The sequence below is a fragment of the Hydractinia symbiolongicarpus genome, chromosome 9 (genome assembly GCF_029227915.1).
Source record: "Hydractinia symbiolongicarpus strain clone_291-10 chromosome 9, HSymV2.1, whole genome shotgun sequence".
In the NCBI taxonomy this organism is placed as follows: Eukaryota; Metazoa; Cnidaria; class Hydrozoa; order Anthoathecata; family Hydractiniidae; genus Hydractinia; species Hydractinia symbiolongicarpus.
The window spans coordinates 5,884,576-5,902,186 of record NC_079883.1 but is presented as its reverse complement, the minus strand read 5'-3'; the positions used below and the strand labels follow the sequence as shown (position 1 = coordinate 5,902,186).

The window sequence follows — 17,611 nt, the reverse complement described above, 5'->3', positions numbered from 1 at the left end:
ACGTTCATTAAAGAAATTGGCGATACATATTATGTAAAAAACGCGCTACAAACGAAGAACAACCATTCACAGTTGAAATGAACAAGAAAAGAAACATTTTAACATGTGAAAATTGCTTTCAACTTAAAAGTTTTGAAATATGTGCGCATACTGTCTGCTATTGCATACCAGTTGAATGTGGTCGAACCATTTTTAAAGCAATGCGAAAAAGAGACCTAATATTAGAAACTTAGTAGACTTATATGATATGAAAAGGATTAACTAACGTCAAGAAGGATTCCAATTACAAATTCAATCGATCCATCACCTTCTGCACAAACACCATCTACATTGCCGTTATCGCAGCCTACTATTGTTTCAACTACTTGACAGACACATCTTTATATTCAACGCAACCAATAGTTTATCTGCGCCTTCAATACAAACATCTTCAATACTACCATCAACGCAACCTATTCCACCTTCAACAACACTTAATAAACCAGCACCACCTGTACCAACAATGGTTATGTCTTGCTCCTTCTCAACTAAACCCACAACAATGTATCAACTTGCTATGGTGTTGTTGAGGAAAATTTGGACAATATACAAAATTGTATCGCGTTTTCGTAAACCAAAAGGAGTTATTTCGACCCTACAACGAAAACACAATCATACTGTGATGAATTTAAGAAGTCTATTATACTTTAATTATTTCATGTTTGATGAGACAAAATAATTTTTTTGATGCTAGTTTCATTGTAGTTCCTGACGATATAAAACTATTGTTGAGCCAGCAGCATATTTGCATGTTACGTGCAACAACAACCTTGTTCGCAGGACGTTTTGCCTTGTTGGTATGTTTGGTATATAGCGCGCCTGGCCACTCCGTAATAACGGCTCAGGGGCCACAAGACCCTTAGGACGAGGTTGGTGCGACAAATATTTCCGTATAACGAAGAAATATATATACAATATTCTCTCCAATTAGCGGACATTGTTGGTGCATGAACAAAGTGTCCGCTAATTAGAGGTGTCCGCCTTTTGGAAAGTTTTGCAATGTAAGCTCAAAATTTGAAGAAAATTAGCGGGTACCGTGCTGGACTTAGACACGAAAAAAGAAGACAACAACTAAACAAATATCAACATGATATCAACTAAATTAACGAAAAGAATTTTTAAAAAAACTTTACTTGGAGAAAAAATAGACGATATCATGTCTACATTTCTTGTAAGGTTTCAAAATGTTGAAAATAAATATTTTAAAATTATTAAATTTTTCATTATTTTTGTATGCTGCTCCTTAATTTTTTGGACTGTCCGCTAATTGGAGAGAAAAAAAGCCTATAGTTGCCATTTCATTGAAAAAAAAAATTTGTCCGCTAATCAGAGTGTCCGCTAATTGAGTGTCCGCTAATTAGAAAGTTTTTTATGAGACTTTACAGGAAAATGGCCGGTGCATGTACAAGGTGTCTGCTAATCAGAGGTGTCCGCTTTTTAGGGTGTCCGTTAATTGGAGAGAATACTGTATCAAAATGTGTTTTTATCAGGGTATCGGTTTCAGGGTATTGGGTCTCGGGAATCGGGTATCACATAGAGTATCGGGTCTCACCTTTCTCATATGCCTTTTTAACCTGCCTATATTTTTGCACGCGGGATGCTCTTCTTCCGTGGCTCCTTTGGTGTGTACAGTCAACCCTTCACACAATTGAACAAAACTTACAAGCAAAAAGGCGTAAAATGTAACAAAATGGTAAAGATCTAAAACATAGTAAAGATTTTAAGATACAAAAAAGGAATTCCTTGAAAAATCCAGTCTTGAATTTATTAAGGTTTAACCACAAAAACTGGCATGTGTACAAGATTTCATAATGGCTGCTTCATCTGAATACTGGCCTGTGATTGGTTTAACAAGTATCATGACGCATTCCCGTACGCCAGAATAGAAATTTAGCCGAACCTAAATATAAAAACCACTTTTCTTAGCAAATAAAAGTGACCGCCTTTTCAAAACCATTACATTTTCTATCTCCAATAATACTTCCAATACAATGTTCTGTGGGTATGCTGTGTCCGTGTGGACACACAGCTGGTCTATTGTAGTTGTTTGTATTGTTGTTTGGTTTGCTGTTTAAAAAATAATGACACAGCTGTTTAAAAAGAAGTCTCAAAATTCCAATGATGTAACAACTAATTCAGAATTTGGGTCGTATGGGAAAAAAGCAAGGGAATATTTGCAATGAACAGGGAATGGTTGCAATGTCTGCTGTTAAATTATGTGATAATGTGTACTAGTTAGTTAAGCATCTAATGTACATCGTATTCAAGTAGTAACTCAACCAGGAGTTTCCTTTAATACTTTAGTTCAGAAATTTTCTGTTCAGCTGAACCAGTGCAGTGCAAAAATTCGTTCAATATCCCAGCCTAAATCTGGGCAGATAAAGCAAATTTTTTCGCATTCTTTGTAATAAAAAATACACATTTAGCTTATAAATTTAAAAGGAAGTAGGACCATCGAGCAAGATTTAACCTTCCACCAGTGGATGAGTTTGTCCTTGTGAAAGCAATATTACGAGAGAGATCCATCCATGATGGAAACATGATGGAAATCTCTTTGGTAAGAAGTTCTGTTCACATATAATTAAAGCCGAGAGATCAAGAAAACGAACCCTTAAAGTTTTCCACCGAAAGTCAACGCCTGAAACACGCCCTCTTGTCATGACCCTTTCCCGCAAAATAAACAGCCTGAAGGAGGGCGCTTTTTCTTCAACCAACGTATAGGAGCTGAACAACAACACCTACACTCTACTATATGTAAGAAGGCAACGTACTTTTGTTGAATATGTTCAGGGGCGGATACAGGAATTTAAACAAGTTAGTCCATTTTTTTACAAAGTCACTAAGATTTTAAGAGCGTTTTCATAAAATCCCATTTTAAATATACATTAAAGCGAATATGTGGAAAACCAAGCAGGGACAGGTCTATATATTAGCCAGTTTTATACTGAGATTTAAGCCGGTTTACTTTTAAAATGACATGTTTCATAAAGTGACCGGTTTACACACCCTGTGTTGAGGTCAAAATTTCTGCACGCTTTGAAAACAATTAAGTATTTTAACCCTTTATCCAAGGGGCATTTTGTTAAGAACTACAAATTTTTGTAAACCGCATGGCTTGCTCTACGCTGGAGAGCATATTTAATTATTTTTTTGCGGTGACCAGCCGAAAAAAGCCGGATTTTCACTAGAAAAAACGATAGCGCTAATGCCTATTTTGTTGTCACTGAACATGCTCGACGAAATTGTTTTACGGCTTCAGTTTTGTCGCATTACCGCTTTTGGTAGTTCGAAGAATACCAAATTCAACCGAGAGCATATTACGAAAGCCACCCTAGAAGATTTTTGTGCTTAAGCGAAATACTTTTTTTGAAGTTGCAACAACAAGGCTTTTGAGGAAACTTAAGTACGTCCACCCGACTAGCTTGACATACCCTAAATCCGCCACTGATGTTCGTATTGCTTGTTCGTTTTGGGTCTTTCATTTGTCAATCATTAAATCTTAATCCTATAATAACTGTTTATGAGGGCAATAGCGGAGAATATTGACCGTCATCAAAGTAATGCCCAATATTGTGAGGGCAATACGTGACAGAGGTCAATACTTCAAGGTATTGCCCGAAATAAAACGTTATTTTATGGATTATTATCCGGGTACTGCATTTTACAAAAAATGCAACATTATAAGCAGGATGTAGATGTTTTCATAGACACTATTTCCATGGAATGGATATTTGAAGTAAAAATATATTTTTTGAATCGAATATCGTGTGAACATTACAGGTTTTTATCGTAGCTACAAAAAAAAAGATAAAGTAAGTTTTTCGTGTTTATTTACATTTAATGCTACCGTATTATAAATATAAGCACGGTTGCTATGGTAGCGGGCCATACCGTGGAATATTGCCCGCTATGAGGTAAGTTTTAACCAATCACATTGCACGATTTTCGAAAATATTGATGCCGCCCTTTCACACGGGTAATAATCGTAAATATGATAGTGCATTCGATGCTTGGCCCATTAACACTGCACACTGCGTAAATTGCAAGTCATGTTGTTTATTAATGCACGAGGATACAAATTATTTACACCGTTTAATTTCTCCCGCGCTTAGTTTGTTAAGAGAAAGTGGCTGTGATGATATTTTCAGCAAAAAAGAAGCGGAGGAGCGAGACGAGCATTTCATTTCATCGTTAATAAAAACAATACAGAATTTCAATAGATCTTAACAGCTGCAAAATAAGATGGTTCTTCTTCTCTATTTCTACCCTCCTAGCTTAAAAAAAGTGTCGGTTTCCAAATATGTTGACAACATGTATTCAAACAGAAATTTGTTTGATATGTAATGATCGTCAAAATTATTAATTAAAACTAGTGTTATTGCAAGTTTTAATGGACTGAAAGTTATCAAGATAAAATTTATGTTACTATATGATAAAAATATTTTTATTGTTATAATGTATGCAGGTTATTTTGTATACAGCAAGCATGAAGTAAGAATGGTCGCAAACAACTCTTTTACAAGTCACATTTTGCTTTAAAAAGTGATGCCTGGAACATGTTCTTGATACTGCCATATGGATGTTTTAACAAATTTTTTTTTCATTAACAACCAAATTCGCCTTCTTGTCTTGTTTATTTTCTATCCCTCGCATACAGCAATATCTCTTAGATGAAAGTCGCGAAGTGTTCACTGATACTCTGTCGAAAGAATTGATTTGAGACACTCCGCAGCGTGTAATGCCTTATCACAGCAACAACAAAATGAACTGCTTCAAGTATTAAGACGGATAGCTTCCTGGACTGAGCGACAAGTGCTATCTCAGAGAAGTTCCACTGCACATTACCATTTATTTACAAGCAAAAAAATTAAATAAGAACAACCTCGTCCCCAGGCCCATTTTTTTCTTTTTGACGATCTCGGAAGGCGAGAGCGCCGTCTCGGATATCAAAAAAGCGAAAAAATGCCCTGGGAACGAGGTTTTGCATTTTTATTACTCCTATTTTTTGAAAATAAAAAATAAAATTCTTATTGATTTTATCCAATAAATCAAAATGGCCAGAAAAATTTAATATCAGAAGTCTTTTCATCTAGCTTCAGATAAAACTAAAGGAATTTATTAACTGCCTATTGTTTATATCCAGTAAGATGTTACTGGGCACAAAGGGGAATTTATATTACAGGTGATACCGTCTTTGTTGAAGTATTTATCAAATAAGTATCGATTTCCAAATGTGTTTAAAATTTGTTGACAACATGCATGCAAACAAAGAGATATATTGCTGTGGAAAGTTTATCATTTCTTGAACATGATAGTTTTGTAAGCGACGTTTGAGAAGGTATATGTTTGAAATTTTATTTGACATGTATAAACCGTCACAAATTTTGAGAGATCTGGAACGAGTAAAACAGTGCTATTGTGCACGCTTTCATGCCATCCAACTCAAATACTTATAGACTTTATCACGACACACTTATAATGTATGTAGGTTATGAAATGGGGTAATTTTGTATACGGGAAACGGGCAAACATAAAAGAATAATGGTTGTACTTAACCAGCTTACTGTTCATGGAGCATACAGTATCACACCACCACCACCAGTATTTAAATTATCCATTTTTTGTACCTTTAAAATGCTATTTCGCAAGAGGTCTGTCAACCCATCAGTACACTTTCTAATTTTCTCAACATTTGTCGAGTTAATAGTTGAAGTATCTATAATCACAGCCTGAAGTTAAGAGACAACGCTTATTTAAATGACGTGTATTTTAACATATTTTGTGGGAAAACACTTTCGTGATCACGCCCTCTCCAAATTATTTGAGGGCCCATCTTTCGCCACTTTACTTACAAATCGTTAAAATTATTTCAAAGTTGTTTTGGTGGTTTATATTGTTATTTAATTCCACGGTCAACATTTGAGTAGAATTCTTTATATGACGAGGTTCGTTATACAGCAAGCACACTTTTGTAGCAGACGGGAATTTTAGGCCAGCAGGAAAATAATATTCTTTCACCGTTTAATTTTTGAGCAATAATTACAAACTTTTAATCTGTATTTGAAACTTTTAAGTCACTTCTGCTTTTAAATGTGATCCTGGAACATGTTTTGGACAATGATTTTGCCATATGGATGTCTTAACAAATTATTCTTCATGAACAGCTGATTACTCCTTCTATGTATCGGAAGTAGCAAAATCTCAAAGAGGTTCCACTGCACATTAGCATTTATTCACAAGCAAAAGATTAAATAAGAATACATGAAGTTTCAGTGTATTTTTGTTTATGTCTTAAAAAGAATACATAGCTACTATGAAGTAATAATTGTTTAAAGTACTCAAGGCATTGTAACATCCTATTTTTTCAATTTTCATTTGCCATTTAAAAGATTATAAAACTAACAAAATCACTATGAAAGTAACAAAATTATATCTAATATACATCCTAATACAATAACAATAATCATAATTTTAGATATTTCGGGTTTTTTTTAAACTTAAATTTGATATAGAACCAAGAAAACCGGATACCTTGGCTGGTTGTCTGGCATAATTTTAATGTTAGTCAGACCCTTAAATTTATTTAAAAGTTGCATTCTTTTTTAAAATAAACTGAAGTGGAAAATTTCACATATAACAAAAACTTAATAATCGTATTTTATAAACACTAAACCAAAGATACTAAAATATAAACCTTCTATTAAATAATTACAAATATTACTACTGTTCTATTTATTGTTTTTTAATTTACATTTACATTTCATTTTTACTTTTCCTTTGATTAAATAACCTAAAATTATTTAGCAGATATTTCAATAAAAATTGCATCATCTTTGACGAAGCATTCATTTAGCAATTTCTCTTTTGATACAAACAAGGGGCAGCCAGCTGCTACATTCATTTCTCTAGTTGGCTTCTGAAAGCTGGATGAAGCTCCATCTGGAAGGAAACTTTCCTGAATACTTTTGCTGTAATCTTCCTGATTGATCAATCTGAACATCATATGCTTATTAAATGGCCAATCCAGTAGATTGTCGTATTGCGATTTCATTAAAACCATGAATAAGGAGACGTGAGAACATTTTCCCATACCGTCTCCATTTAGGTATAAGCGTCCACAGAATTTGTATCCATATCTACTTGTAAAGCATGGAGCGCTGTGCAATGCTGTCACTTTCCCCGTTACAGCTTGTTGCATTCTATATGAAAAGTTATCAATCTTCCATAAGATCTTTCCATCATATGTAGTGTTTTCACCTAATTGCTGTTTCAAATCCAAAGTTGCTATTTTTTCGTTAATATCAGTCATGAGACTCGTGTTGACTTCATTGTTTAAATCATTATTACCAGCAGATTTGATATGTTCCATTTGATTTGAAAGTTTTTGTAATTGAGTGTTTATACGTAAAAATGCTTTTTGGCTATCTTCTGCATTTTTTACCAACTTGGAAATTTTTTCCTGTAATGAAGAAACATTGTCATTTAGATTTTCTTCTATTTCTTTCATTGCGATGGTTTTCTTTGTTAGTTCTTCCTTTAGATGTTGTGCGATTTCTTTCTGCTTGTTCGTCTCTTTTTGCTGCAGAAATACGTGTTGATATGAATCACTAAGGAGATGCTGGACATGTTCTTCAACGTTTGTAACCTAAAATATCAAATTGAATCGTTTAAAAAATGATTTCTATTGCTATTTGCTGCATATAAATATCGCACAAGAAAGTGATTATGTGTTACGATCTTTCAGAAATAAAAAGATTTTTGAAGAAGGTTGCTGTAAAGTGACAAATAATAAATGGTCAGATTGCATTAAAATAAAGGTGAGAATCTTCACTAGAAGTGTATCTACCTTGTATTTACATCCAATGGACTCGTATATGCAGGTTTTTCTTTCAATTAAAGCCGTACAATTCATCAAATGGTCGTTCTTAAAACTTCTATCGTGGACATTTTCACCACAGAAACAGCATTTAACAGGCCCAAATTGACATTCTGCCTGATGGTTCTAAGAAAAAATTCAAATATTATCTCACAATTTTTGTTGATTAAATAAAAAACGAAATAAAAATTATATGTTAGGTTATAAAAGTTTAAAATGTTAGCCAAAGCTAACGTATATTCTATAACATTTTTAAAACGATTTCTCTACCTCAGCATCTTTCACAGTTCCTCTCCAGTCACATCCGCGCTGCTTATTGATACAATAGCATGGCAACATGTCGATAACTTGTTCCTGAAATTTATCCCTATGTGTGCTTCCTGGAGACGTTGCCTCATGATCAATCGGACATATATTGGTATCACTATAAAAAAAATGAATAAAAATAAGTGAATACATAAAAAGTAGAACTTTTTGGTTCCTTTTCAGAGAAGATACAGTGGGACACTTTATGTCTGGTTCGAAATGAAAGGAAAGTTTATTTTAGCTAGAGAAAGCTCGAGATAAAACAAAACAAAAAAGGATGGGATTGAACAAGGGACAAACAGTGTGTGTTAGAGATGTGTAAAAGTTTAAGCTAATAAAGATCAGAGATACAACAGAGAAATGCACAGGTAAGATTATAAAGTTAAATAAAACAAACTAACAATGTATAAACCGGTTGAAAAAAAACAGCATACTTTTGATGATGTTGATAACAATATTCACAAGCTAGTTCACCACGATATGTTTGAATGGGATTTCGCATCAACTTTTTACACAATGGACATTTCAAACGTTCTGGCAAAGGATCAACCAGAAGAACTTCATAACCACTATGTCTTCTCTCTAATACAGCTTCTGTTGATGATTGACGACTGATGCTTTCCAACACCATCTTTTTTTCTATAATATAAAATACACGAACTGTTATTGGCTAAAAAATACAATTGCAAACTTCCTCACCAGCCCTGGAATTCTAAGCAGTTTTCGAAATGTTTAAGAGAGAAGTTGGTAAGGAGGGGGATTTTTCATTGTTCAAGTATATGTACGCACCTTGTCGTGTATAGGTTTGTGTAAAAATGTCTGTATAAAGTTCTAGGAAAAAAAATATTTAATTTTTTTTACTTAATTTGTCTTGACTTAAACTAAGTAAAGTTTATTACGCATATATATACACATACAAAACTAATTTTATAGAGAGATCTGGAACTAACCACAAATTTCCTCATTATGACGAATAATTTATTGCATAATTTTATATAGTAATGACGGAGAAGCTAATTCTCTATTTACATTTAATAAATAGAAATTATAATTATGCCTAGTCGTTTAAAAATTCTTTAGATTTTGACTTGAAATATTTCCTATCAAATGTTTTTCTTTGTTTGCGCTCTCTGTTGTTATTTACAATCATGTCCTTATAATTCCGGAACAAAGGCAATATGATGGAGTGCGTCTTTTTCTTAGAGTATATATTTATCTGAAACCAGGCAATAGGAATTATGAGTCATATGAATTGAGCCTCAAACAACAAATATATTGTGCGTGTCGTCATGGCTTTGACAGTATAAAGTTCAGGGCATATACTTACTCTAGAAGATTTTACTTTTATCGCTTGACAGAATACGTGTAAAATATTCCGTAATTTGTATGTATTGACATTATTTGTAAGATTTTACCTGATTAAATTATACATATATTTTTTTCTATCTCTGAACAACAATTTTTCCTGTGTCCTCCTTGTAAGATTTTTCCTGATTAACTTACAGACACACCATTTTTCATATCTCAACAGCACATTCTTAGTTTTCCGAATGTAAATAGATTGCTTCAAATGAAGGATTGTGATGTTAACTACCATGCAAATCGGTTTTATATTTACCGGGCGGTTTTTATTTTGTTTCTTAATACTTGTAACGGATGTTGAAGATGAACTTTCAACAGGTACTAAAGATCAGCAATTTTTTGTTACTCCCATCATGGAAAAATGTAAAAGTGTAAGAAACGTAAAACAATGCCCCAAAAAGCAGAGTTTTGTTGTTTACAGTTTCACTCGGCAAGTTTGATTCCAAAAGGAACTTCCCTTATCGGTAGACTATTTGCAGCGTTGATCATCACGAGCACGTGAGTAAACATACAAAGGACGGGTGCGAAGCTAAACACATACTCGTCAAAGTTGTAGAATGGGTCGGGTCCTCAGCTCAGCACCTCCCGTCGTGCAAATTTGTCCCAGGGGCCTATGGGAAGGATAAAACGCATACGTGAGATGAAAAACAAGTAAAAAGAAAGTAATTTAAAAAAAGACAGAGGAAACAACAGCAGTTACGCGTTTCATCCTTGATACCAAAAGAACTTTACATGCCCCGTGATCAAGGTTGAAATTCACGCAAACGCGCAGAGGTTGAGGCGGATCGTACTGCAAGAGAAAATTATCCCGCAGGGTACAATAAAAACCCGTAAATAACTGCATTGTACCAATATAATAGAGAAGGTCTATATTTACGTAAACGAAATGCACGCACCACAATTTGTGAAGGATCTGTAGGTTCGTGTCTTTTAGACATTATGACCTGGCGTTAGCTTTGAAATCAAGTAACAAATCCTGGAGATGAGGATGGACCACGCAGCTCGTTTTCTTTTTTTAAAGAAAGAAGAAATCTTTCTAGCACTACTTCTTTTTTTCTTTTTGGAAAAAACCTATAGCGCAGGTAGACATATAATTACTCACAAAATTATACTTCAATAACTTACTCTTCTTTTACAAAGTAGTGTGGTAAAGGTGTAGTTAACTTATTTATCAGTCAAACTTTTGCTACTTGCATTGTGGCTGCACTAGTTACTACCCTCTGGTGCACATATGATCAAGATATCGTGGATCCTAATGGAAAGCTACATAAACATTTGGACATTCCCTATCTTCCTGAACACATACAAAGTACTGAATGCAATAGTGGTTATGTAACAGTGGTTATCAGATTCTTATGGCTGATCCTTTGGTCGAACATTTGAGATGTCCATTGTAAAATTATTGTTGCCAAATTACATACAACAAAATAAGATGTGTCTAAAACAATTTGCATAAGAAATAATATTCCCAAATTTATAAGTCTTATAATAATGCCTAAATTAAAAGCTCTTAAACAAGTTAGTAAGATGTTTTGAATAAGATTATAAATTCTGACTAAACAGTAATAAACAGGTAAACTAATTTTGGGCGAAAAAAAACTTTAAAATCTGTTGTACACGCTGAGAAAATTACGCATTAAATCGATCAGATAGGCTAATTTCTGGGTTGCGCACCCTAACCTTACTAACCTTGAGGTGCATTCCATGACCCTATAAAAATAGCGCTAATCCAAAATGTGGATACAAAAAAGCTATTTACAAGTTAATGTCAGAGTTTATACGTGCGCAGGCTGAGACGCAGGTGCTGCTAAGCTGCATGCGCTAGCGTTTTGTAAAAGTCAGGACTTGGAAATATATTGTAAAGACCGCAACTATTTCCTAAATGCGTCCTTCTGGCTTTGAAGTATCTCACATATAAGCAAAAAAGAAGATAACTTTGAATTTATTTAAAATGATGTCGAAACTTGCCTTTATATACAGCTAAGAAAAGTTTTAAAAAGAGTTGTACCTTATCAAGAGCTAAATACATTTAGTCTATTTTTAGAACCAAACCAAAGACTCCTCTCCTTTTGTTCTCGGGTAACTAGCTAGTTACTAGCTATTGCCACTTGCTTTTCTCTGACTATGTCATAGTCCGAGAAAAATATTTTCCAATACAGGTACGATCTGCTTCTAATCAATAGGTTATATTCCTCGAACAACTGCTGTAATATTTAATCCGGTATTTTGTTGCTTGTGCTGTTGTTGTTACTTGTTACTTAAATACTAATGTTTTGACACATAAAATAGTTGCAAATTGGGCTCAGTTTAAAATTTTCATGAGTTTCAAAACTTTTTATGTCATTATTAAATCTAGATATGTTTCATGAATTAATCATATTTTTTCATTATGTAGATTTTATATTGGTGTAACTTAAATATTGGTAAACCTTTATCACCAAAAATTATGCATAAATATTATGTAATGTATTTAGATGCATCTATCAGAATGGCAAATAGGACAAGAATTGCTTGCCGATTCTTTATTATGTAAGAACACTTCCACGTTGGAAAACTCTTTTCAAGGAATTTCAAACCAAATGGAACAGATCAAGTAAATAATGATGAGTCTGATATGAGACATTTACGAAGAAATAGCGACTTTGTAGATGAAACAACAATTAGGTGAAACACCGCGCATGATGGATCGATTAATTATAAAATTTCGTATAGAATACAAGCAGCGGTTCTTAAACAGCTCTCGTTATGCTTATCCATGGTTCTAATGGATTTGCAATTAACCCTTTAACAAGTCGATTATTTTTGGATTAATCAATCAAAACAATTTCAGCAAAAGTATGCAGGAAATTATTATTTAATAACAGCTGTCTCTTCATCGAGCTTCGGAAGATAAAGAAATTTACGGGCATTTTAGGCCTGCAGGAAAATAATATTCTTTCACCGTTTAATTTTTGAGCAATGATTACAAACTTTTAATCTGTATTTGAAACTTTTAAGTCACTTCTGCTGTTAAATGTAATCCTGGAACATGTTTTGGACATTGATTGCGCCATATGGATGTCTTAACAAATTATTCTTCACGAACAGCTGATTTCTCCTTCTCTGTCTCGGAAGTAGCAAAATCTCAAAGAGGTTCCACTGCACATTAGCATTTATTCACAAGCAAAAGATTAAATAAGAATACATGAAGTTTCAGTGTATTTTTGTTTATGTCTTTAAAAGAATACATAGTTACTATAAAAGTAATAAAAATACAATTTTGTTTTCCCCAAAATTTAAAGTGCTCAAATCATTATAACATTCTATTTTTCCTTTTTCATCTGTCAATTGAAAGATTATAAAGATAAGAAAATTAGTAGGAAAATAACAAAAGTTACATCTAAAATAAATCTAAATACAATATATCAATAATTATAATTTAAAATATTTCGTTTTTTATAAACGTTGCTAAATTTAATTTAAATACTTCTTACTGCTATATCAATTTACTTCGATTTTATTGACTAAAAATGTGCTGTAGCAGAATGGTTAATAACTTAATTAGTTTTACAATGTTGATAATAAATAGCAAACCTAAAAATAATAATATAACAATGTATGTATATAAAAGTCAGAGCTTTTTGTGGCTCAGAAAAAGGAAACATTTTTCTTATCTTCAAAAAAGAATTTTCCGTGCAGGTAACTCTTTTAAAGCAAGTTACCTAAACAATTTAAGAAACGTTTTTATCATGATCACAAAAGAATGTTACGCTCAGAGAGGTTCCACTGTACATTAGCATTTATTTACAAGCAAAAAAATTAAATAAGAATACACAAATTTCAGTGTTTTTTTGTTAATGTCATTTGAAAGAATACATAGCAACTGTAAAAAGAATAAAATAATATTTTGTTTTTTTCCAAAATTCAAAGTACTTAAAACTTTGTAACATCCTATTTTTGATTTTCATTTGTCAATTAAAAGATAATATAATTCAAAATCAATTACTATAAAAATAGCAAAATTACATCTAAAATACATTTTAATATAATAACAATAATCAAAATTTTAAATATTTCTTTTTTTTATACGTTGTAAAATTTAATTTAAATGCTTCTCACTGCTATATCAGTTTCCTGCAATTTTATTGGCTAAAAATTTGATGTAGAACCAGGAAAACCGGATACCTTGGCTGGTTGTCTAACATACTTTTAATGTTAGTCAGACCCTTAAATTTATTTAAAAGTTGCATCCTTTTTGAAAATAAACTGAAGTGGAAAATTTCACATATAACAAAAACTTAATAATCGTATTTTATAAACACTAAGCCAAAGATATTAAAATATAAACCTTCTATTAAATAATTACAAATATTACTACTGTTCTATTTATTGTTTTTTAATTTACATTTACATTTCATTTTTACTTTTCTTTTGATTAAATAACCTAAAATTATTTAGCAGATATTTCAATAAAAATTGCATCATCTTTAACGAAGCCTTCATTTAGCAATTTCTCTTTTGATACAAACAAGGGGCAGCCAGCTGCTACATTCATTTCTCTAGTTGGCTTCTGAAAGCTGGATGAAGCTCCATCTGGAAGGAAACTTTCCTGAATACTTTTGCTGTAATCTTCCTGATTGATCAATCTGAACATCATATGCTTATTAAATGGCCAATCCAGTAGATTGTCGTATTGCGATTTCATTAACACCATGAATAAGGAGACGTGAGAACATTTTCCCATACCGTCTCCATTTAGGTATAAGCGTCCACAGAATTTGTATCCATATCTACTTGTAAAGCATGGAGCGCTGTGCAATGCTGTCACTCTCCCCGTTACAGCTTGTTGCATTCTATATGAAAAGTTATCAATCTTCCATAAGATCTTTCCATCATATGTAGTGTTTTCACCTAATTGCTGTTTCAAATCCAAAGTTGCTATTTTTTCGTTAATATCAGTCATGAGACTCGTGTTGACTTCATTGTTTAAATCATTATTACCAGCAGATTTGATATGCTCCATTTGATTTGAAAGTTTTTGTAATTGAGTGTTTATATGTAAAAATGCTTTTTGGCTATCTTCTGCATTTTTTAGCAACTTGGAAATTTTCTCCTTTAATGAAGAAACATTGTCATTTAGATTTTCTTCTATTTCTTTAATTGCGATGGTTTTCTTTGTTAGTTCTTCCTTTAGATGTTGTGCGATTTCTTTCTGCTTGTTCGTCTCTTTTTGCTGCAGAAATACGTGTTGATATGAATCATTAAGGAGATGCTGGACATGTTCTTCAACGTTTGTAACCTAAAAAATCAAATTGAATCGTTTAAAAAATGATTTCTATTGCTATTTGCTGCATATAAATATCGCACAAGAAAGTGATTATGTGTTACGATCTTTCAGAAATAAAAAGACTTTTGAAGAAGGTTGCTGTAAAGTGACAAAAGATAAATGGTCAGATTGCATTAAAATAAAGGTGAGAATCTTCACTAGAAGTGTAGCTACCTTGTATTTACATCCAATGGACTCGTATATGCAGATTTTTCTTTCAATTAAAGCAGTACAATTCTTCAAATGGTCGTTCTTTAAACTTCTATCGTGGACATTTTCACCACAGAAACAGCATTTAACAGGCCCAAATTGACATTCTGCCTGATGGTTCTAAGAAAAAAAATCAAATATTATTGCACAAAAGTTTAAAATGTTGGTTAAAGCTAAAGTATATTCTATAACATTTTAAACTATTTTTCTACCTCGGCTTCTTTAACAGTTCCTCTCCAGTCACAGCCGCGCTGTTTATTGGTACAATAGCATGGCAGCATGTCGATAACTTGTTCTTGAAATTTATCCCTGTGTGTGCTTTCTGGAGATGTGGCTTCATGATCAATCGGACATACGTTGATATCACTGTAAAAAATAATTACAAATAAGTCAATACAAAAAAGCCTTCCCCTGAGAAAATACAGTGGGCTACTCCGTATCGAGATGAAAACGAAAGGAAAGTTTTTTACAGTTAGAGAAATCTCGAGATAAAACATGCAAAAAAGGGGAGGAATTGACAAAGGGCAAACAGCGTGTGTTCGAAGTATGTAGAAGGTTAAACTAATAAAAAAATCTGAGTTACAGCAAAGAAATGCACAGGTAAGATTAAAATTTAAAGCAAACAAGCAAGCAAAACAAACAAACAAATAATGTAAAAACCGATTAGAAAATAACAACATACTTTTGATAGCGTTGATAACAATATTCACAAGCTAGTTCACCACGATATGTTTGAATGGGATTTCGCATCAACTTTTTACACAATGGACATTTTAAACGTTCTGGCAAAGGATCAACCAGAAGAACTTCATAACCACTATGTCTTCTCTCTACTACAGCTTCTGTTGATGATTGACGACTGATGCTTTCCAACACCATCTTCACTTTCTATAATATAAAATACACGTGCTGCCATTGGTTGAAAAATACAATCACAAACTTCCTCACCAACCTTACAAATCTAAGCAGGTTTCGAAATGTTTAAAAAGGAAGTTGGTAACGAGGGAGGGTGGGATGATTTTTTAGTGTTCAAGTATAAGTGACGAACCTGGTTGTGTATATTTTTGTATAAAATTTCTGTATAGAATTCTGCGAAAATTCCCTTTTTTCCCACTCAATTTATTCTCTCTTAGCTTAAAGTAAGTTACGTTGTCTTACGTATATAAATATATACGCATAATTTGTGGAGAGGTCTGGAACTATCGAGAAATGCGTGGTAATGACGTAGAAGGTTATTCCCTATTTACATTTAAAAAGTTCATAATAAGAAGAAACTATTTCTTAGTTCAAGTTTATTGTACAGTTGGTTTAAGACTTTTCCCTACAAAGCTAGTGATATTCATAACATACTTTATTTTGTTGCATTTTCATTGAAATCTAAACAATATTAATACATATATAAAATACCTGACTAGAAAATATTCCCGCAATGTGGACAGACCTTTATTATTAATTGTTGTTTTTATTTGCACTCTCCGTTTCTTAATGCTAATCTTCTTTGATAATTGGTGAATTGTACGGCACGGTGGAGTGTTCTATTTATTTTTTTGTTAGATCGTTTTTAGGGCAACGTGACATTATTTATGTATTGCCATAAAACAAAAACATGTTAAGCCATACGTCATAATTAAACAATGAATAAATTATGCAACATCAAATGACGTTCATTCTAAAGTCCAAGTGTATGAATTTATTCCAGAATTTTTCAATAGGCCTGTACTTTATTTTTTACGGGGGTTTTAAAAAACCATGAATATCAACGTACTGTATGTCAACAAATTTCAAAAGAATTTACCTGGTTAAATTTTCACTAATTGTAGATTTTTAACGTAAAGAAGCAACCTGATACCCAACTTCTTTTTCACCTTTAAATGACACATTTTCTTTGTGACTTCTAAAAAATGTTTTGATTGATTAATTCACCGAAGAAGAATGTATACAAACACTGCCTTTGTGAGAAGAAACTATAATATAACTGTTTTATCACTTGACTACTGGTCCATGCGCCTTTATTGGAAAACTAAAGAAAAAATGGCCAGTAATGACCAGGTAGATAAATCTGATAGAAACGTACCAGTTGTTAATTACATAATTCTTTCCTCTTTTCAATATTTTCTCTCTTTTTTCAAAAAATTTTCATCCAACCATTAGCTGACGTGCATCGCTATGAAATGTTGGTGTAAAGAATTTTTACACATATTAAATGCTTCGTTTTGTGTAAAAAAATCTGCTTATATAAGCAGCTCCACGTTGAAATTACATTATGTTGTATTATTTTCTAGCAAGCGGAAAAACCCTTCTCCACGTGCTAAATATTGGGTCCAGCTAAATGGTCACCAACTTCGTTCTCAGGGTCACGTTTCTTTTCTTAACTTATTCCTTACTTAAACAAGTTGTTTACTGCACGAATACTACTACAGAGAGTGCTAATAAGGAAAACCTATAGACGTGGCAGGGAACACTTACCCACAAGTGCTGAGTAAGCAATATTCGTAATTCTTTTTTTTACCAGT

The 17,611-nt window shown here is 32.8% G+C and overlaps 2 protein-coding genes across 4 annotated transcripts; both read right to left on the bottom strand.

The window, feature by feature from the left end:
• Nucleotides 1-6,024: 6,024 nt before the first annotated feature.
• On the bottom strand, nt 6,025-9,198 carry LOC130656285 (TNF receptor-associated factor 3-like). Its single transcript, XM_057459116.1, has 6 exons — nt 9,172-9,198; nt 9,011-9,052; nt 8,656-8,860; nt 8,186-8,339; nt 7,886-8,041; nt 6,025-7,684 (listed from the first exon to the last, which is right to left on the bottom strand). Exons 3-6 carry the CDS (start codon nt 8,850-8,852, stop codon nt 6,836-6,838), a joined length of 1,356 nt encoding a protein of 451 aa, XP_057315099.1. The 5' UTR covers nt 8,853-8,860; nt 9,011-9,052; nt 9,172-9,198; the 3' UTR covers nt 6,025-6,835.
• A 3,566-nt stretch (nt 9,199-12,764) lies between these two features.
• Nucleotides 12,765-17,331, bottom strand: LOC130656284 (TNF receptor-associated factor 3-like). 3 transcript variants are annotated; one of them, XM_057459113.1, is made up of 7 exons: nt 17,173-17,331; nt 16,894-16,992; nt 16,449-16,475; nt 15,781-15,986; nt 15,311-15,464; nt 15,063-15,218; nt 12,765-14,861 (listed from the first exon to the last, which is right to left on the bottom strand). In XM_057459113.1, exons 3-7 carry the CDS (start codon nt 16,467-16,469, stop codon nt 14,013-14,015), a joined length of 1,386 nt encoding a protein of 461 aa, XP_057315096.1. In that variant the 5' UTR covers nt 16,470-16,475; nt 16,894-16,992; nt 17,173-17,331; the 3' UTR covers nt 12,765-14,012. The 3 variants fall into 3 exon arrangements, with proteins under 3 accessions (XP_057315096.1, XP_057315097.1, XP_057315098.1); XM_057459114.1 differs by lacking the exon at nt 16,449-16,475; XM_057459115.1 differs by lacking the exons at nt 16,449-16,475; nt 16,894-16,992; nt 17,173-17,331 and adding an exon at nt 16,147-16,437.
• Nucleotides 17,332-17,611: the final 280 nt, after the last annotated feature.

Coding starts and splice junctions, on each gene's coding strand:
- LOC130656284 (XM_057459113.1), bottom strand. CDS start 16,469: ATGAAAATGCAACAAAATAAA. Junction 15,465..15,780: donor TGTTATCAACGCTATCAAAA/GTATGTTGTTAT, acceptor TATTTTTTACAG/TGATATCAACGTATGTCCGA. Junction 15,219..15,310: donor GAACTGTTAAAGAAGCCGAG/GTAGAAAAATAG, acceptor TTTTTTTCTTAG/AACCATCAGGCAGAATGTCA.
- LOC130656285 (XM_057459116.1), bottom strand. CDS start 8,852: ATGGTGTTGGAAAGCATCAGTCGTCAATCATCAACAGAAGCTGTATTA. Junction 8,042..8,185: donor GAACTGTGAAAGATGCTGAG/GTAGAGAAATCG, acceptor ATTTTTTCTTAG/AACCATCAGGCAGAATGTCA. Junction 7,685..7,885: donor CCATTGGATGTAAATACAAG/GTAGATACACTT, acceptor TTGATATTTTAG/GTTACAAACGTTGAAGAACA.